At 47.1% G+C, this 21,802-nt stretch overlaps 1 protein-coding gene across 4 annotated transcripts in view; it reads left to right on the top strand.

Moving 5' to 3' along the window:
* FOXO3 (forkhead box O3) overlaps positions 1–5,286 on the top strand; it is a 123,075-nt gene extending 117,789 nt beyond the window's left edge. For 3 of the 4 annotated variants that reach the window (XM_082633937.1, XM_082633935.1, XM_082633936.1), the window contains exon 4: positions 368–455. Coding sequence is in view for 1 of the 4 variants with exons in the window: in XM_082633938.1 (XP_082490064.1) it covers positions 368–454 (87 nt within the window). In the remaining 3 variants the exon portion in view is untranslated. Of the gene's footprint in view, positions 1–367 lie in introns of all 4 variants that reach the window. The other variant, XM_082633938.1, reaches the window with a different exon arrangement.
* Positions 5,287–21,802: the final 16,516 nt, after the last annotated feature.

Here is a 21,802-nt window from a genome sequence, read left to right as displayed (position 1 = left end):
CCTCAATCCACATATCTAGAGTAAAACCCCATCTGCATCCCAGGCCTCCCTAACTTGGAAGGGCCGGCTGAGGCACCCCGATTTGCCTCGCTTTGTTAACCTCCGCAAGTGAATGGCCCCGTTTCCTCGAGGCTTTTTAACTTGAGGGCGTTTTGTTATCAAGCACAGAAATAAGGTAAGTGATCTCCAGGCTTTGTCCTTAGGTTTTCAGCCCTTTGAAGCTAGTGCAGCAGAACAGCTTGACTTGCAGCACCCCTGGCCCAGAGGCGGGTGAGGGACGGGAGGCTGAGGAGACGTGACCTGGAGGGCCCACTGCTGCTGTTTGAATGTCCTTAACCGTCTCTGGTTTTCTTCTCTCCTCCTTTAGACCCTCAAACTGACACAAGACCTACAGAGAAAACCCTTTGCCAAATCTGCTCTCAGCAAGTGGACAGTGATACCGTTTACAGCTTAACACCTTTGTGAGCCCCTGCCGTTTCCTACCCCAGCAGAGACTGTTATCGGCCCCTTAATCCGGGTGAAGCACTTAACCCTCGCACAGGACTCTCTCTATAAAGTATGCAAAACCTTCCTTGTACGGGGTGACAGCCACCTGCCAGCGAAGGACAGCACCCTGCCAGCACCGCCCACCCTGTTCAGAGCACACCGTGAGCCCGCGGGCCATTCTGTGGTGTTTTAATATCGTGATGGTTTATGGGATGTTTTAAGTGTTGTTTTTGTGTTTGTTTTCCTTTGACTTTGAGTTTCTCACATGCATTAACTTGCAGTCTTTTTATGTTAAAATATTAATCATGCTTCCCCTAGCAAGTTTAAAAACAGAAGGAAAATGTTATACCAGCTACTGTGCTGGCTTTGGGTGTCACAAGCATTCGAGCCCATAAAACTCCCCAAAGTAACACATTACATAAACTAGAGGGGGGTTTTCTTTCTTCTTTCGTTTGGTAGAAAACTATCCTTTTCTAAAAACTGAACAGTGGCACAAGTGTTTTCTGTGTGCACTGGCCCAAGACAGAGCCCTGCATCGGCACGTGGTTTGGTTCTGAGTCAGGGTGGTTGGGGGATGAGACCCCGGCACCTGGTCTGCAGTTGCCAGATCAGTAGGGCCTGTGGTCTCCTATCAGTATCCTCAGCTAACACAGTCAACTGTGATGGTATGTTGGTTAGAAATTAGAATTTTTCAAGGAAGAAGTCAGCTCAGCTGTCCGCTCATTGCCAAATGCCACTAACAGGTTTAGTTTTAAGGAGAAAAGAAAAGAAAAAAAAAAAGTAGTCGTGTTTTTCTTTGCAGAAGAAGTGAACTTACAGGTGAACATTAAGCCCGCAGTGAGAAATGTGTGGAGAGTACAAACCCGAGTCACTATTTTTCTAAATGCGCACCCTTGATTATTTTCAGTCTTGCTCTGTATAATCTGATCTAGTAGACGTGTATGAGTGACAAGCAATAGCATACAAACTGATTTCTTTTTAATATAAATAAGCTTAGATTGTAATTGTACAAGTGTCACAATGGAAGTACAAGATAGGGCACTTTTGACCTCCCCCCACACACTTTTCCTGCTTCTATGGATTTCATTTTTTTCTTTTCAAAAAGTTATGGTGCTGTATAGGTGCTTTCTGTTTAACCTGAAAAGTGTGATTATATTAGTTACCCTCTTTGGTAGACAGAATAGTTGGGAACACCTTTGGTACATACGAAACTGGTGTAATGATGCTCTGATTAGCACAGCATACGCATACTTCTCCAAAGTGATATATGAAGACTCTTTTCGTTGCATAAAAAGCATTAGGCATAGAAACGTATAAATATATTTTATCATGTACAGTACAAAAATGGAACAGTCTGCATGGATGTTAGGGATACAGGCTAGTATTTCAGCACAGACCTCCCTGCATGAGTTCTCGCTGATGCTTGCACCGTGCAGTGGGCACTGATTCCCTTCCACCAACACAGACGTGCCACCCGACCCCCTGCACCCATCACCAGCCACCAGGGGCCCCTTTGTGCACCTTTGCTTCCTGATTCCTCTGGGGGTGATATTGGTGGTGATAACAGCTCCTCGCATAATGAACGTTCCATTTGGTGTTGCCACGTGTCTCTCCCGCCTCGCTTGGGCTGTCATGTTTGAGCGGTGGCCCTGTTGATTTCACCCAGCTCTCTACTGAGTCTGTAAACTGTTGTGCAATTTGTGGTTATAGTAGACCTGTAGCATATCACCTTTTCTAAACTGCTACAAGTTTATAATCTTCATTTTGAAAGTATGTATAATTTTTAAAAACATGTATTCTATTCACGTGGTCTGCTTGTCAGTGAGACAGACTGTTGCTTACTGTATTCTTCTGTACTAAAGCTAGCCACTTCCTTGACTCTTTGGTAGTCTGCTGTACACAAGAACTGTCAAGTGTCAGCACGAGAGGGCTGCCTCTCCGGGTTCCTAAGTGATGCCGCCCCCTGGGTGGAGACGTAGTTCAGAGACACTGGCAGCAGCTAAGGGACGGGGGGGTGGCAGAGGGGTGTTGGACATGGGGGAGAATCCGAGTGCTTCCAGCACGAGGGCCCTGAGAGCTTCTCTCCTGAGCGCACAGAAACAAGAAAACTAACAAAATAGCTACTTGCCTTTGCAGTTTTATAGATCGTGGGAATACTTTGGGAGTAAGAAAGGCAACCCTCAAATGTGTTTTGACTTTTAAAGTGTTGAATTCCTTTCAGACATGTGGCATCTCATTTATTCTTTTTTTTTCCCCCAATGTTTGTTAGATTTCAGGCAGAATGTTTTACAGAATGTCCTAGAACCAGATTCTAATTTAATCTAAAACAGCTGAGGGAGGGACAGAGAGGTATGAGAGCAGGATAGCCACAGAGCAGATCAGGAAAACGGAGAGGGAGGGGTGCTTGGAATTTTTTTCTTTTCCTTTTTTTTTTTTTTCTTTTTTTAAGTAAGTCAGCATCTGCATGTAGAGTGTCGCGGACAGCTGAGATCAGGGCGACGTCTAGCGCCAGCATCAGTCCTAGAAAGGGTCAGGCAAGAATGGAATAGTTAAGCCTGTCCAGGATCACAGCAGCCCCACTCTCACCCTTGGCCGCCCACCCAGAGGCCAGGATCCCTTAGACTAACTGAGTCCGAAGGCGGTCAGACAGGGCAGAGGTGCCACCTAAGCCCTCTCCCTCTTGTATTTGAAGACCCTGCTTTCAGGAGGGGCCTACCGATGGCCACCATGTGGAGTTCTGAGTGCCAGGGGCCCTCACGGGAAGACTTCTGACCTGGAGTATCTCAGTGGAATACTCGGTAGTCTCCGCGATTCTGGCGGTTGTAATGTTTGCATCCTGATAAGAACTTTTGGAGTCTACACTCAGCCTCTGAATAAGCTAGGGAGCCTTCCACTTTTTGATGGGAAATTTAGAAAGAAGAGTAACAATGTTGAAAACATGACCCGAACTCTGGGGTTCTATTGTTCTCTTCAGGGCTTCAGAACCAGATACCTTTTACCAAAGTTAGAAAAGAGCTTTATCACAAGCCTTCACTGTCCTGGCGTGAGTGAGGCCTGACCGCCAGGTTCAGAGTATCCCATTAACTGTGAATGAATCTGAGGTCGATTTCCTTTATTGCATCCCCTGCAATGTAATGACTGCCGAAACATTTTTTTAAATTTCAGAAGTTTGGCTCTCCTGTTAACGGGAAGAGCGTGCACACACGTGTAGTACTGGTGGACTCTGTGTGTGTGTGTGTGTGTGTGTGTGTGTGTGTGTGTGGTGGTGAGTTTTGCCCTTGTGTGTGTCGTTCTCCCACCCTGAGGAGAAGACCTCTTGGCTCACTGGTCAGGACAGGTACGCCCAGTCTCAGGGTGTCATTTCAGGCGGCTTCTGAAATTGTTAAAGATAGTAGGGAGTCTATCTAATGAACCCCACTTAAAGAATAAGGAATATTTGAATCTCTTGGAAAGACCGTCAAGAGGAAAGCAGTCAAACACCCAGGCCCATTTTTCATGCTGATGCCAAGGGCTGGTGAGGGGAAATTAAAAAGTTACCCTTTCTCTCTGAAAGCAGAAATAAAATCCTGACAGCTCCAAACTCTGATTTCTTCTTTCTCGGTGTATTTGGGGAACATTGTACGATTAGGTATAATGTATTCTTTTTTAATTAAGACAAGCAAAAAATTTTGTAGAAATACAATCACTGGCAAAGAGGTATGAAAAAGCCAGCCTCTCCTGGAGACCAGGGGCGGCAGGGCACAGCGAGGGGAGAGTGAAGTCCTTGTGAAATCACGTCTGTCAGACAAGATCTTAACGCAGATGCCCAAGTAATTGAAAAGAGTACAGTTGGCCCTCCGCATACACGGGCTCAGCATCCTCTGATTCAACCAACCACGGATCCGTAGGGCCGACTGTACTACACCATTTTATATAAGGGACTTCGGCATCCACAGATTTTGGTATCTGTGGAGGTCCTGCAGCCAATCCCCCGTGGATACCAAGGGGTGACTGTGTATTATATTTGATCTAGATCTTTAGTGGGTAACATTTTATGCAGTTTGAATGAATGAAATACTTTCCTCTTGTTTAGTTTTATTTGTATGTATTTTTCTTTGTTGAATGATTGGTTCCGAGGCCTCTGCCACACTCCAGAAATATTTGTGCGGCTGCTTTAAAAAAAAAACAAAAAACAAACGACATGTCTGGTCACTTATTTCTCTAAACTTATCTCATTGCCTGGCAATCAATCTTCTCTCAATACACTTGTCCTAGCACATTATGCACATGCAAACTGTAAACAGATGCGAAGGAGACCGGAAAAATTAGTTAAGATTAAAAAATGTACATTTTGGCTTCACATGTTTAACTTTTTTTTTAAGAAAAAAAGTTGCATGAATGGAAAAAAAATCTGTATACAGTATCTGTAAAACTGTCTTACCTGTTTCAATTTCTTGCTCATAACCCATGCAAACTAGAACTCATTGTGGTGCCTGGCCATATTCAAACACCTAAGAGTCATGCAGTTGATACTTTGGTTTGAAGCACCTCATCCTTTCTTTCAAAGCGAACACTGTCATATTGCATTCTTACTGAGGATTTTGTCTATCCATATGTTGCCATGAATTATCTCTACCACCTTTCCTCTCAAGAATCAAAACCAGTTTGATTTGGGAATCTTCTCCTTTCCAAATGAAATAGAGATGCAGTACTTTACTTTCCTTGGTGTTTGTAGATATTGCCTGGTGTATTCCATTTAAAACCGTAATCTAGTTTGTAAAAGAGATGGTGACGCATGTAAATAAAGCATCAATGACACTATCTTACTCCAAGAAGTTTTTTGTTCTCCTTCCCCCTTCCTTTCTTTAACCCGAGGAGTGAAATAGCTGAGTTTATCTCAAGGTCTTCCTGTGGAAGAGGCACAAAGCTGGGAGACTCTATCCTGAGATCTCTAAACTAAATGAATCCTGCAGACTTTTTCTCTGACCCACTTTTGACCTTCACAGGCAACCGGACAATTTAATAAAGCAGATTTACGGCATTGTTCATGGTGGCTGATAGCCACTTTTGGCCTGCCCTGAGTCAGGTTGCCCTGGAGGAGCTTTTACATAGGGAGGTGGGATTTAAGCTCTGTTTTCCTTGGGTGTCAGAGGTTTTGACCTGTCACAGTTTTGGCCCTAAGGAGGTCCTGCTCACGTGAGTCCAGCAGATGAATGTCGGTCATCACGGTGCCTTCCTACATATCAAACACGACGCGTAAGGCTGCTGGTGGCAATAGCATAAATATTTCCTCTTAGCTAAGTTAGGGGGAACTCCACCCTACTGTAAAACTATTCTTAGTAGCTTGGGTTGTGGTTTTCCTATTAATAGACATTATAAAAATCATTCAGCTTTTGGGTTCAAAGTCCTAAGCAGCACGATGGACTCTTACTTCAGATCAAGTAGGTAAAAAAGATTTTAAAGTTTGCCCTTTGGGAAAAATTCTATATTGGTGAAGAGTCATGCTTTCATAAGTGTGTCCTTATCATTGTTTTAATTTCCTGTACAGGTAAAACTTCATCTTCTAATACCAGAGCCAACTAGGAGAAGGTATTTCATTTGAGATTGCTTTCAAGTTTTGATTCTGTCTCCCAAAAGAATAAAGATGGAAATCCAAAACCAGCTATCACAAGATTCTCAGTAGAGAGTTTTCCCAAACCAGGTAAAAATTCAACTAAAATTAATTGAAGTTAACTTAATGAACAACAATTACTAAGTCGATTTCAAGTGTGGCCGTGGGCCAGAGGCTGTGATGGGCACCAATAGAACTAGGCCCTGCCCTCCATGAGTTTATACTCAAGATATCATCTATCTGCTCCACCTTGAGGAGTAAAGAGTTAATTGTAGCTGGCTCTCCCTGCTTCAGCTTCTTGTTTAAAAGAGGAAGAATTTGAACTGGTTAATCTTGCTAGCACTTTAGGGAATTGATTTCGCAAATGTTTGAGTAGGGAGGGCAAACCTTTTAATACAGCACACGTGACATGTATCAGCCAAGCCACGCACATCACAGCTGGAATACAGAGGTCAAAGGTGGAGGAAGGTAGAGTTCATAGCCACGGTCGATCTGGCAGACACTCCACCCCCGTCCCCATGGCCACCTCCCTGGGACATGGGGAAAAAGGGTGATGGCTGTGGTGCCCTGGATGCCCTCAGCTCAGCCCCTGGTGGGCATGTGCAGGGGAGTGTGTTTGAAGGGTGGAGGTGAAGAGAGGAGCATCCAGAAGGGGACCCACCCTCCCTCTGCTCCATTGCCATCAGAGAGAAGCTTTGGTTCTGGGCCCTGAGGACACCTTTGGAGCTGAAGGAAGAGGGGTCCTTCCCCTTGAATTTTCTTTATTCGAACATTAAAAGAGGAGGACTTTCAGCAATATTTAAGACCTGAAGAAAATTAGATTGTGTGTGTGTGTGTGTGTGTGTGTGTGTGTGTCTGTAGTTCTGCCTAGTGGCCATCACATAGTAATGGCTCAAAACTTCATTTTTGCCTTCTTTCTCAGAGGACTTACTAGACACACTACAAACATCCCCACTCCCATGCAGGGAAGAAAAGTCTCGATGCTCTTCTTGTCTTAGCACAGGCCCACCTCCCTGAGTCCTACATTCATCCATCCCACCAGCACCAGGATGTGCCAGGCACCGGGATGGCAGAGAAAACTGCTCCCATCTCAGGCTTCTCTTAGCTGCTGGCCAGAGAGTCTGCCCCAAAGGCTGAGGGGTCAATAGCTCAGCACCCCTGTAACTTCCCAACCGAACTGAAAGCCCTGATCTAGAAGAAATCACAGAAAACTTGGTAATGGTTCAGTCCAGGGACGGACGCAAAGGACTTTGGCTTTCAACCCTTCTCCTTATATACTATTTTAAGTTATCAAAATGGGAGTGTATTACTAGTATAAAGATAAATATGGCTTCTAAAGAGCCATGGTGGAGAGGCTGGCTTTGACTCCTCTTCTGAGACTGGAAGGAATAAGGTGGGAGAAGGGGGTTAGGGAATAAAAATGGAGATAATGAGATAACTATACTGTTTGAAAGGAATCTGACTGATAAATGAGTAATATCATTGCAAAGTTGTGTCTTCATAACTTGGGGTTTCCATAATTTCCTGCTATTAACATCTTGAATATCAGTATAGGAATTACCTAATCAGAACAAAGGAATTTTATGCATCTGTTAGAATAATAATTATAGAAACTATATGCTTATATTGGATGCACTCTTAGAAATGTAATTATCTATTGCTCTTGTAACTTTTATATTAATATAAGAAAAATAAAAAGCAGAATAGAAATAGTATATGCCAGTGTAAACTGTGGCTGAGGAGAGGTACTAAAAGGTAAAATGCTAAAATTGAAATAATTTTTGTGTCCTGGACACTTTTGGCCTCAAAACTGGACTCAGGACCTCAACTGTTGCCACCGTGAATAAGCTAACACTGTTCCTTGGCCACTCCGAGTCCCGCTCCAGTGAGGGAGAAAGGGTTCTTCTTCCCACCAAGATGCGACCATTGGGTAAGTCCCCAAGTAGAAGGGTGTTCTCATGCCAGGACTTGTCCCCAGAAGACAAATGTCCATTGTAGCTGGCAATTGGTTATGGGATTTTTTGTCAAAATTATCTTCATTTATTGCACTGTATTTTTGTTATTTTTTTTTTTATTTTTTTATTTTTTCTGTACGCGGGCCTCTCACTGCTGTGGCCTCTCCCGTTGCGGAGCACAGGCTCCGGACACACAGGCTCCGCGGCCATGGCTCGCGGGCCCAGCCGCTCCGCGGCATGTGGGATCTTCCGGGATAGGGGCACGAACCCGTGTCCCCTGCATCGGCGGGCGGACTCTCAACCACTGCGCCACCAGGGAAGCCCCTGCACTGTATTTTTGAAAGGTAATGCATTCACATGATTCAAAAGCTAGAAAGCATATCGCGATACACATGGAGGGAGTGTTTTCCTCCCACCCCTGTCTAGTTCTCTGACTAGTTCCTCCCACCCTAAAGTTTCTTGTGCATCCTTCCAGAATTTCTTATGCACCTACAAGGAATAAAAGCACAAATTATTATTTCCCCTTTTTATTACACAAAAAGTACATTATACACACTGTCAGATATCTTGCTTTGTTAATGATTTTCTCACACATGGAGGAAATATCAGTACGTAGAAAGCCTCCTCATTTTTAGAGTTGCATAGTATTCCACTGTTCATTGTATCCCAGTTCATTTAACCAGTAGTCCCCTATTGATAGACTTTGGACATTGTTACTGAACATTCGTTATTATCAGCAACACTGCAGCAAATAACCTTATATATATATTACAAACACAGGTCAGAATCTTTGTAGGATTAATGCCCAAACGTGGAATTACTGGGGCAAGAGGTACATATACATTTGCAATTTTGAAAGGTGGATCAGACTGCCCTCGAATGTACCAATTCACAACACCAAAATATATGAGAATCCCTGGTTCCCCACAGCCTCATGTTTTTAAAGTTTTAAAAATTAATTTGCAGGTCTGTCTTTGCCTTTGCCCCTCTTAGCTTCTTTGTTTTAAGTCTGTACCTAAGGCAATGAGGGCCTGGTGAGAGTGAGGGGTGGAAGATGGGAGGGGCTTGGGAGGCAGACTCAGGGTGGCCTGGTGACTGCCGGGGAGGAAGAAGAGCTCCCGGAGTCATGCTGCCAGCCTGCCCATCCAGTCTGGCCACGGGCCCCTCCCCTCACGCCACCAGCTCAGAGCCGCCCAGCTCAGGGTCATCGGCCTGACCTCGCAGCTGTGCTCCCTCACCTCCCAGAATTCCAGAGGGGAGCTGTCACCCGAAGGAATCAAGTCTGGTCTCCTTGGCACCAAACCACACACCTAGACCTATTCATAGCAAGATTGCACAACTGGCTGGAGAACAGCCCGGCGGGGCCCAGGGAGAACGGTGCTGCTCCTTAGCCGGGCCCTGGCCGCTGGTGCCCCTGGGCAAGGCTTCCAGCTCTCAGAGTGGGGGGAACATGCTCCTCCGAAGGAGAAGCTCTGACACTGTCCCGCGGGCCCGCCAGCCCTCCTCCTGCCCTGCTGAGCAGGTTGGCACCTGGGGTGAGAGGGGGCTCTGCTTAGGGAACGCAGAAGCCAGGAGGCAGGATTTTACAAAGAGGAAGTGGAGTCATTTTATGACGAAGCCCTTGCCATCTCTGTGGGGAGCCGGTGTCATGGAGGAGGGGAGGGAAACAGCTTTGGAATGGGACAGGCCTTGACGGGAGCCAGCCCTGCCCTTCACTAGCTGAATGATGATAGGCGAGTCCCTTCATTTCTCTGGGCCTCTGTTTTCTCGTTTGTGAAATGGGAACAAGGCTGCCTGTGTCTTGGGTCATGAGGATGACCTGAGAGGGCACGTGGGAAGTATTGCGAGGCTTTCAGCAAGTCAGCAGCAAGCCCTTCATCAGAAGTCCTCTCTTTATACACAGCCCACTGGCTCCACACCCCGTGGGGTGCTGTCTGCTTTTCTTCTTTAACATCTTTATTGGAGCATAATTGCTTTACAATGGTGTGTTAGTTTCTGCTGTATAACAAAGTGAATCAGTTAAACATATACATATGTCCCCATATCTCTTCCCTCTTGCGTCTCCCTCCCTCCCACCCTCCTTATCCCACCCCTCTAGGTGGTCACAAAGCACCAAACTGATCTCCCTGTGCTATGTGGCTGCTTCCCACTAGCTATCTATTTTACATTTGGTAGTGTATATATGTCCATGCCACTCTCTCACTTTGTCCCAGCTTACCCTTCCCCCTCCCCGTGTCCATTCTCTACGTCAAGTCCATTCTCTACATCTGTGTCTTTATTCTTTGATGGCTTCTCATGACATAAAAACATAAAACAAAATTCGACATGGTAATGAACCCCGTCAGTATAATTAGATTGCACAGCAGTTAAGCAATTAAGGTAACCGACTTGTAAGATTTTTCTGCTCTCATCTTCTTTAGGACCTGTTGGCAGCAGCCACGCTTGTGGTCCATGTCCTCTGTGCTGTGTACCATAGAATCATCATCATCATCACGAAGAACTCAAATGTCATGGCAAGACAGGATTGCAAGACTTGTTTCTGGCCCTGGCTCGGCCACTAAATGCTGTGTGGCCTTGAGTGAGTCATTTCCCTCTCTAGGCATCAGTTTCCCCATTTGCAACATCCACTTCATGAACCCACCGGACTTTATAAGGCATCAGTACCAGCCTAGAAATGGAGCACATGCTTTACAAACCACAAAGCAGGTATCAGAACCACAGACACTGTTTTGAGTTAGGAAATTGGCAAATGTTCATACATTCATTTTCCAGAAGGGAAACTGAGGCAGAGACCAAAGTGGGCTTAAATGTTCATGGTTTCTGGTTGTAACCAACCCCTCTGTTCCTCTGTCTCCAAAGTCACATGCTTAAGGCAGTGAGACCCTGGGGAGAGAGGGGAGAGAGTGTGTCCTAAAGAGATAGGGAAAGCGATGGAGAAAGGGAAAAGGATGGAAGAGGAAATGGGAACTGGAGATGGGGGAGGTGGAAGGGGGAGGTGCGGTGTGGAGGGAGAGTGGCTTGGTCTGTGGTGTCCATTTCAGAGGAGGTGGTGCACCCTACGGAGATGTCAGCCCTGTAACCCATCTGGTGTTACATGAGTCTCTCCAGTTTCTGTCCTAAAGAAGTGAGATGATACAGGGGCCCACAAGGGCCCAGCTGGAAGGTCTCTCAGACACAGACAGGAGGCCAGGGTGACCCGCTGCTAATTTGAACGGTGCAGGGAATGGCAGCAGGCTGGAACCTGCCCCTGTAATAAAGGGAAACTGTCTCCTGGCAAGTGTGTGTGTGTGTGTGCATGTGTGTGTGTGTGTGTGTGTGAGAGAGAGAGAGAGAGAGAGAGAGAGAGAGAGGCCTTCTGATGTTTGTCTCCAGGATGGGCCAGGATGGCCTTTCCTCAACAGACCCCTTCCTGCCCAGTGGCGTTGTTGTGGCTCTGTTGGGTGTTTGGAGAATTAAAGAGAAGCTAACCAGGTAGTTTGAGGCTTCTCCCTGCTGTGTTTGTACCTCCTTGAGTGTAAAAGTTCAGGCCCCCCGACTCCCACCCCTTGGCTATACACAGGGCTCACTCCACCCTTGGAGGTGGAGCTGCCCCTCAGGCTTTAGAAAAGAAAGGAGCGTGATGGATAGGCATCTGGTTTTGCCTTTGTAAGTGCCTTGCCTTAGGTAAGGAACTTAAACCCCTGTGTCTTCATGTTCTCATCTGCAAAATAGAGATGATAATAATAATCATACCTTGTCATGTTATTGTGAGGATTAAAGGAGATCCTGCATGGACACCTCTTAGAATAGATCTGGCACATAGTAAGTGCTTGCTACACTTAGCTATGTTTATTAGTACATTGGAATTGCTCAATAAATCACAGATCATAGATCTTGTAATTAAGTTGCTAAAATGTAGCCACTATACTCTGTCCAAAGACAAAAGACAGCAGATCCTTCAAAATGTGCTCCTTGGATCATGTCTATTAGGAAGGCATTAGGGAGCTTACTAAAAATTCAGATTCCTTGGATCCATTCCAAAAGTGCCAAATCAGGATCCAGCGGGGCCTAAAATTCTGGCTTTTCGAGTGTTTTCCATGATTCTAAAGTACACTAAAGTTTGAAAATTCCTGAGTGTAAAAGGTAAGAATTCTCATCCATTTGGGGCATCCTCTGTAGTTGGCAGAATAATGGCCCCCCATAGATGTCCATGTCCCACTCTCTGGAACCTGTGAATGTCTTAGGTCATATGGCAAGGGGGGAATTTAGGTTGCTAATTAAGAATTTCAAAATAAGAAGATTATCTGCCCAATGTAATCACAATGGTCCTTACATGGAGTAGAGGGAGACAGAAGAGTTGGAACCAGAAAGGTGGCATTGTGAGGAATACTCGACTGGCCCTGGAGATGGAGGAAGGGCCACCAGTCAAGGAATGAGGGCAGCCTCTAGAAGCTGAAAATGTCAAGAACCTCTAGAAGGAACTCATCCCTGCTTGATTTTAGCCCATGAAACCCAACCTGGACTTCTAACCTCCAGAATCATCAAGATAATAAAATGGTGTTATTTTCAGCCACTAAGTTTATGGTGATGTGTCACAGCAGCAACAGGAAACAAATATGTCCTTTTCAACCAGGTTGGATTCATGCCACTGGATCTGGAAGACCCGAGAGGTGCAGCCATGGGCTAGGGTGGGAGCCCTTGGCTGAGGGGAGCTACAAGGGAAGGGGGACCAGCTGCCCGGTTCACAGGCTGTCCTCACGGCTTTGCTGACCCTCCTCTGCCATTTGTACCTTGTTCATTTCCACTCTGGTGCTCAGAACAGCTGTTGAGCAAGATGCTTGTACGTCACGGGGGCTCAGAGAGTCTATAAATTGCAAACAATCCGGAGGCCCAGAGAATCTCTCTCATGTTTCCCACCCCAGCCAAGAGGGCTGGAAGCACCTGGAAACAGTGCACTTGCATCTTCTCAGATCCCCAAGGAAAGGGGAGGAAACGTGGCAGAGCCTCCCGACTGGAGAAGGGTGCCCTCCCCCATACCCAGAGTCTCTGAAGATGGAAACACAAGGGCAGTTCTCACACCCACACCTTCCCTGAGGGTGGGCATTGCCTGGCTTCATTCTCTCCCTGGGTTCTTCCTGCACTGGACGAACCTTAGGCCTTTCTCTTTCTCTCGCCCATTCGCTGCCCTGCCATCCTCACCTCCCCTGCTCTCCAACCTGCTGAGACCTACTGAGTAACAGGCACTGTGCTGGTCTGACACATACTATCTCTTCTTCCTGATTTCATTATGAAAATTTAGAAACATATAGAAAAGTTGAAAAAATGATTACCCACATGCCTGTCACTTAGATTCAACAATTCCTAACATTTGCCATATTTGCTTTATATATTTATATATTAGGTGTATATGTGTGTGTGCGTGTGTGTGTGTATACATATATGTTTTCATTTTGCCAAATCTTTTGAAAGTTCAGCCATCACAGCTCGTCCCCTCGAAATACCTCAGCATGCATCTTTCAAACCCCATAGGATCCCTGCAAAGTACAGTTATCAGCCCCACTTTACACCTGAAAAATTTGAATGTAAGAATTTGAGATTCAAAGAATGAAATTACCTGCCCAGAATCACACAAATGGTCAGTGGTGGAACAGGGACTTGACCTCAGGTTCACATCCTGTCTTCTATTTGAATGGTTCTAGAGCTCAGAATTATAGTCATCCCAGAAGGACATGCCTCTGACTTTGGATTTCTTTCTGGGAGAAAATTCAAAGCATTTCAGAGAAACAAAATTTCATCTTAACAGTATCCTCTTAAGGTCAAAGCTACCACTTCCCAAGAGGTAAATTCCAAGACACCAGGTTACAGGAGAAGATGTTCAAGGTGCAGGCCCCAGAGGCCAAGCCTACTGCCACTGAACGCAGGTAACAGCGCTGGAGTGCCCCCAGCACGTACCTCAGTGACCTGCCATCTCAGACCGCTATAAAGCAGGAGACTGGTGAATTGTCCCCATTTTACTGGTGGAAACACCAAGGCATAAAAGGGACCTGCTCACAAAAGAATTGAATTCCCAAATAATGAAGAAAGGGGGCTTCCCTGGTGGCGCAGTGGTTGAGAGTCCGCCTGCCGATGCAGGGGACACAGGTTTGTGCCCCGGTCCAGGAAGATCCCACATGCCGCGGAGCAGCTGGGCCCGTGAGCCATGGCTGCTGAGCCTGCGCGTTCGGAGCCTGTGCTCCGCAACGGGAGAGGCCACAACAGTGAGAGGCCCGCGTACCGCGAAAAAAAAAATGAAGAAAGGTCTACTAGTGGGCCTCCAAGTATGGGCTGTTAACCACCTGAACCAAAACAACCTGGGAAGCTTGTTTAGAATGCAAACTCCCAAGTTTACCCTGGATCCAGGGAATCGGATCGTCAAGGGGTGGGGGTCCTGGACTCTTAACCCCTTCCCCAGGCCATCACTGCCAACTCAAGGTAGAGAACCAGTGGCCAGATTCCTAGACACTGCCCTCCCCCTCGCTGTACACTACATGACATTGGGCTACACTACACTCTACCACTGGACTCCCTGTTAAATTGCTCTACTTTCTCAACGATCCTTTTGTAAAAAAATCTCGGGGTAGTTTATTTTTTAACCTTTAAGAATTTGTCTTAATTTACCTACAGTAAAACTCACTCCTTTTTGATACAGTTTTTTTTTTTTTTTTTTTTTTTGCGGTACGCGGACCTCTCACTGTTGTGGCCTCTCCCATTGCGGAGCACAGGCTCCGGACGCTCAGCGGCCATGGCTCACGGGCCCAGCTGCTCCGCGGCATGTGGGATCCTCCCGGACCGGGGCACGAACCCGTGTCCCCTGCATCGGCAGGCAGACCCTCAATCACTGCGCCACCAGGGAAGCCCTTTCTTATACAGTTTTAACAAATGCTTTGAGTCCTGTAACCACCACTATAATCAAGATACAGAACAGTTCCACCACCTGGCAGGAGCTCCTCTGTGCTAACCCCTTTCTAGTCAAACCCTTCCTGAACACTTACCCCTGGTGACCACTGATCTGGTCTCATCCCTGTAGTTCTGCCTCTCCCAGAATGTCACTTAACCATACAATCACATAATACACACCCTTTGGAGCCTGGCCTCTTTCACTTGGCATAAAGCATTTGTGATAGGTAACAGTATTTCACTCCTTTTTTTGTTTTTATAAAGGTACCAGAGTCATTCAGGGTCAACTGAAGGACATTTGGGTGGTTTCTGGGTTTGGTGATAAACCTAATGATGTTAATTATTTTCCATGGAGGAGGAAAAATCTGACATAGCGCCAGTGTGGTAAGAGGGGGTAGGTGGTGAATTAAAGACAATGGTTTACACATGGTTCCTGCCAGTGGTCACCTTTTTAACAGGCTAGGTTCAGCCAGGGAGGACTTAAAGTTTGTCATCATAATAAACCTCTGGTCCTCCAAAATCATAAAAATAACAGGGTCTGACAAGAGTGCCTCAGAGTCTGTTTCTCACAATTGAAATGAAAAAGCCTTGGAACATCAGACCCCCAAATTCACTCTGAAACCATTAGGGTGAACCTCTTGTCTTAGAATGTGTTATGTCACGTGGGGAGGTGGGGAGGAGTCCTCGAGTGTCATAGTCCTTCTTCCCTACAGTTTATGATGCTTTTGCCCAACTGAATCTATTTGATCTTCCAATAAGCCCAAGAGGAAGAAAGGCAGATATTTTTACTTGCATTATTTTGAAGATAAGGTTGTGAGAGCTAAAGGAAGATGGTGTTTGTCCAAAGTCAACAAGGGCCCTTGGTTGGGGAGAAAACCCAGTTGTTCTGATTCTCAACCCGGTGTTTTCTGGTTTTAAAGTTTTACAACCTCTACAGATGGACAATGTAAGAGTGGTGATTATCTCTTTCATCTACACAGTGGAGAATCAACTCTGATAGGATGGGCAGCAAGAGAACAGAGCAAGTTTAAATCACGTCTCCTTGCTGGCCTTGATGTTCTCATCCATAAGATGGGTGAAACAATTCCTACCTCTTACTGTGTTTGCAAAGATGAGAGGTCTCAGAAGGGCTAATAATGCAAGTGGGTAAGGCATACAAGGCACCCCGCAAATGTAGCAATGATTAATTATTTGGTTTATCAGGAGAAACCATAGATCACGCACACCATGATCTCCTTGCAGTGGGTGCCCTCTGCTCTGAGCCCTGCATGGGATTTCTGAGGCCTCATTTTTTTCTGGCAACAATGGAGGAAACCAAGGGGTTAAGGAGGAGGCCTGGAAGCTGGCACAGCTGGGGCCCATTAGCTCCTAACGAGGGCCCAGCCCCGGGAAGGAGGCCTCGCAGTGGTGAAAAGGGGCGCTGAGGGTGCCTCCGTGGAGGAAACTTGGGCTGAAAATTGTTTTTCTTCATTCTGAACTCGGTTTTACACTCCAGAGGGGAGTTCTTCGTGTCTGAACTTGGGTTTTAAGCCCTGGCGCTGGTGGTTTTTGCAGTAAATGGCTTGCCACTCCTTGTGGGGCAATATTGCTATTGATGTTGGGCCAAGGTGGTTAGGAAACGGGATCTTCCAAATGGGGACTTTGTGGTTTGGCCACACGGAGCTGCCTTCTCCACAAGCGCGGTTGGGGGTTGAGACAGTTACCCACAGGGTGGGGTTTGAGGGTGAAGTGGTGTTTCTCCTCCGCCACTCCACTCTCTGCCCGCTTCTCGGCATTATTATTATTGTTATTGCCCCAGCGTTGCCCATATTGTGGCCTCAGGCGCCACCAAGAGGAGGGGCCGCGTTAGGAACAAGCGGGCCCCAGAGGAGCCCCCTGAGAGCAGGAAAGCAGGAGACCAGGGCACCAGCGTGTCTCTGGAGGATGAAATGTGTCCTCTGACTGCCCCTCTGTCTCCCACGGCACAGGACTCCCTTCCTAGACCCTTGGTGCTGCGGGGTTGGAGGAGCGGGGAGAGAGCAGCAGAGGGGCAGCGACCTGGAGAAGGCCCAGGGACCCTCACCCTCTCCGGGAAGCCTTCCAGGACTGCTAGGCAGCCATAGGCGCCTTTGCCCTGTCCCCCCCCCAGCCCCCGTCCCCTCCTCCACGTCACGCTACACTGTAATTGTCACAGTGTGTTGTAATTACTCGTGTGACTGGCTGTGTCCCCACTGTACGGGCCATGTGCAGCTGTGGTAGCTGCTCCGAACACGCTCATGGAGTGACCCAATGCACTTGAAGAGAAGAAGGAACTCTGAAGACACCTCCAGGAGTGAGCTGAAGGGGATTTGCCTGCTCGGCATTTTTGTCCTGCTGGAAAAGCTCTCAGCAAGGAGTGGCAGGTAAGAGCCCTCACTCCTGCCCTTTGAGTCTGATTTCCTTTGAGTTGCGCCTTCCATTTTATTCCAACCATTCCACAGGAGCATTCCAAAGCTAAGCCAGGAGCAGCAGTACTGGCTTAGTTTTAGGCACATGCAACGTTTGTCTTCACGGCCACCATTGGCACTAGAGGCCTCGCCCCAGGTCTGCTGTCCCTCTGGGTCGTCCAGGTGTGCAGATGGCACCAAATAAGCTTGTTCCCTGAACTCATTTAGCTTGTCCTTGGTCATGGCTTCACGCCCTGCCTCTCTGATGCTGAGGTAAGAGGGCTGATGACAATACAAATCAAATTCAGTCCTGGCTGTTACAGAGGGGAGGTTGAAAAGGAACAAAAGCACTTAAGCCAGGAGTCTCCTATGCGTTGGGTAGTGGGGGTGAGGAGGAGATAATACAGAGCGTCCGTCCATGGTCTAATCAGGGGCCAGACAGCCGACAAGGGTACAGTGTGAGAAGAGCTGGGATGGGATGAAGTACGGAGGAGGTACCCAGATGGCGAAGCTGATGACCCTCTGGACACGCCCTAGTTCACACAGCCCGCCCCTCTTGTTCCCCTTGACGGGTGTGGTTAGTTGTCCCCTGCCTGTCTCCCTCAGCAGGCTGGTCTCTCTCGAGACTTCCAGGCAGGCGTGGACAGGTAGATGCTCAGGACCCAGTCTAACTGAGCCAGTAATACATTCAGTTGACTCGCATAAGTTTTTATTTCCATGTGTTCATTTGTTGATGTTTTTCCTCATTGCCCAAGAGGACTGATTATGCATGAAACCGTGATGTGCGTTCTACGATCTGCCTAGAGAATCACCTCAGCGTTGGCCAGAGCTCAGCATTCTTAGCCACACGGGGCTCAGAGATGCGTCCAGTGGGACCCAGAACTCCTGGGTGTCCTGCAGGCCGGCAGTCAGCACAGTCTAGAGGCAGTGGCCAGGATGCCAAGTTGAGATGGAGGGTCCAGGATAGCCCGTCCCCGAGGCTCCAGTCTCCCTCTCCTGCTTCTCCCACTGGCTTCTGCACCCCTGCGCCTCCGTGGGCTCCTGGCTCCTGGTACCCCTGTTCTCGCCTTCCCACAAACCCCACAGTCCTGGCCCGGAGGTCGCTGCAGGGACGGGGGGCGGGGGGGGGGTGGGCAGTCTCATAGCTCAGGCCAGAGAGAGGAATCCTGGGCCCCAGCTATTTTCAGGGCTAAAATTGAAGCCCATGGTTTATTTGCTCAGCACTTAATTACACTCCAGCGCGGCGCAAGCCTGCCTCCTTCCCGCCCACGAGCGAAGGCCTGACCAGTGGGTTTGGGAGCTGACGCCATGTCACAGGCTTGGGACCTGGAGTATTTTTACAAATGCGAGGCAGCGGAGAACAAAACCGTTTGGCCCCCAGCCAGTTAGCCTAAGTCGGTTGGGAGAGGGAGGGAGCAGGAAAGCTTATATCATCCTTCCTTCTTTGAACCGCATCGTAAATCTGCCAGACAGGAAACGGGGATCTGGAGGGGAGGGGCGACGTGGGGGTAGACAGCGAGGCCGGAGCGGGGCCGCGTTACCAGCGCCCTGGGCGCCTGGCTCAGGAGGGGCCCCGCCCGCGGGGGAGCAGACGCACGCGGAGGAGGACGCTGGGGGGGAGGGGCCGGCAGGAGGGCGCCGCGGGGCCGTGAAAGCTTCCTGGGTCAGGTCGGAGTGGGAGGGCTGTTTGTTCCCGAGGGTGATTTCTGGGTCCCCTTCAGGTCCTCCAACTAAACCTACTTTTGTAGATAGAGCTGGAAGGGATTTTAGAGACCCTTTAAAGCGGACGTTGAGGGCAACAGAGGAAAAATAAATTACCTGAAGCCACACAGCTAATGAGACCTGGAAGTGGTGCCAGGGGTCTTCTGACTCCTAAGTTGGCTGTCCACTAGATCCCCTTCTTGGTGCTGTTCCTTGGCTTTTATGGAGACACAGCAGAATGAAGGTAAGGCAGAATGTACAAATGCATTTGGGTGAAATGACACATTAATTCAATTCACATTGAGGTAAATAATTGATGTTTAATACTTTACTGAGGAGAGATTTTGATGAGGAGGCCCCCGAGCTCCATGGTGGAGCACTTCTGACCATCAGGGTGGGGAGGCATCGTCTTGCTGCTGACCAGGGTTCTTGGCTTTCCCAAATTAATAGAAATTGATAAGAGACCAGGCAAGATATTCAGGCAAGGATTCCTCGGGGTTCCTGCTGCAGCAGGAGGGAGCGAAAACACGTAACAGTTTCCTTTGCTAGCTCCCTGAGGGGGGGGCAGCTGGTTCCTTATACGGGGGTTCCAGAGGTTGGACCAGAGGGGTGGCTTAGGTGACTTGCCTACCCGTTTGGTGGTGGTGTGTGCATGGGGCAGGCACAGTACCCTGCCTTTGCTCCCGGCTTTTCAAAGTGGCAGTTGCGTTCTTGGTCTTTTTGTATCTTGTTGTCCATAATTTGCTCCAAATGAGCATGCATACAGCTGTTTTTAGTCCCATATAGTTTCTTTGTATTTTGTTGCTTGAGGAGACGTGTGTCCAAGTGCAAGTACCGCAGCAAAGGGTCCCAGATCCCAGGTCCCAGATCCCAGGTCCCAGCCTGTCTCGATCTGTTCGTGATCAATTTAAGGCCATTCCAGCCTTTGTGTTTCTGGAGGGCATAGGTGGGAGGAAGCTGAGACCTGTGATGTCTCTGAAATAGGATCAGTTTCCTCCCAGGGAGGAGTGATGACAGGAAATCTAGATAGTGACCACCCATATTCAAAAATTGTGCAACATTTCTCTAAAAAGATCTAGATACCAGCCTTAGAAGTAAAATTACTGTTGGATTAAACTTCTGCTCACCCATGAAATCGCAGAAACTCCTGTGTTTTCCACCTGTTCCTTCCCCTCCCACAACACTCCTGAGGCTGCCTCTCAAATGAGGAATCCAACAGATGAGAATAGTATAAGCTCTTCCTACGCACTACAGGACCCTAAATTAAGTTAAATAATAACCATAGCCAACATTTATTTATTTATTTATTGGCCAAGCACTTCACTAGCATTAACTCACGTCATCTTGATAACTACTATTGTCATCATCCCCATTTCACGATGAGGATATTGAAGCTCAGAGAGGTTAAGTAATTTGCCTAAAGTAACCCATGTAGGGCCAAGACTTGACCCAAGGCAGTCTTATTCAGCAGACTATGTTTCAACTACCCCAGACTGCTTCCACTGGTAGAAACAAAATTTTTTGGCATATAGAGGGAGCTAAATAGAATTTTATCCAAAAACAGGAATGAGGCCCACACTGTTTATTACCCAGGCTAGAGGATACCGAATGGTGAGGAGTATCAGGCCCTGGAGAGTGTCTGGCTGAGAGCGGAAGTTAGGCTGGGATTGCCATGTTCTACACTCTATGCCTGGGGTTTGGTATACATTGCTGCTTTTCTGGGCAAATAGCCTAAATAACTCCTTCATTTCTCTTTGGTGGGGTCTTGAGCCATCAGTACCATATCACTTCCACTCCATTTTTGTCTCATATCTGTCACCCAGCTCATTTCCATGGCCTAAACCTGCAATTATTTGGTGTCTGCTGAATACAAATGAAGCTGATTCTTGATACCCAGTGACAGTTGATTTAGGCTCTTAGTTATTCCCTCTTCTCCTTCTGTTACTTCTTTTCTGCTACTTACTTTAGAAATTTCATCACCTCCACCAGGAAGCACACAAGTGGAAGGAAAGCATGCTCATTGTTAGTCTTTTGTTGTCAACTAACTCTTCGTTAGTAGTTACCACTAGAAAAAGACTAGTGGGGAAGAAGTCTGAAGCTTGTAGATTACCCTTTTGCCTGTGCATTCCCTGTAATCTGATAGCCTAGTTAATGTCTAAACTTTTTTCTGAGTTGAGCCTTGGCTGTGTTTCTTGAATTATCTGTCATCTTTCACCCGTGACCCACCCTTGGTCAAATTCTGTGATTGAGGAATATGGACAGCGCTAGGTTTTCACTGTCTCTCATTTAATGAATTAATGCATGTAAGGTCCTAGGACATTTCCTCACCCAGAGTAAACCCTCAATAATTGTTGTTTATAATTATTGTTGACATTATAACATATTGTTTGAAAAATAATACTCAACATCCAAGGCATCATTTTTGTTATTCTAAGATTTTTATTATAGCAACTGAGATTGAGTTTTATTATTATTATTATTATTATTTGAGATTGAGTTTTAAAGCAAAGGTTCCTCAAGGGCAGGAACCAAGGATGATAAAATAGAGCAGTACTAGTTATAAACTCCTTAGGGGGTGACTTCTGCTTCTAGACATGATGGACTAGCTTGTAGCAGACCAGTCCTCCCTACGAGAACAACTAGAAAAACCTGGATTTTAAAAAAAACTGTAAAATATCTATTTGGAAGCATTGGAGAGCTACAAAGACAGGGTCTAAGACGGTAGAGAAAAAGGAAACACAGAGAGATGA

Source organism: Mesoplodon mirus (genome assembly GCF_964341445.2).
Source record: "Mesoplodon mirus genome assembly, chromosome: 10".
Taxonomy (NCBI): domain Eukaryota; kingdom Metazoa; phylum Chordata; class Mammalia; order Artiodactyla; family Ziphiidae; genus Mesoplodon; species Mesoplodon mirus.
The sequence above is the reverse complement of the archived record's forward strand: the minus strand, read 5'-3'. Positions and strand labels throughout refer to the sequence as shown.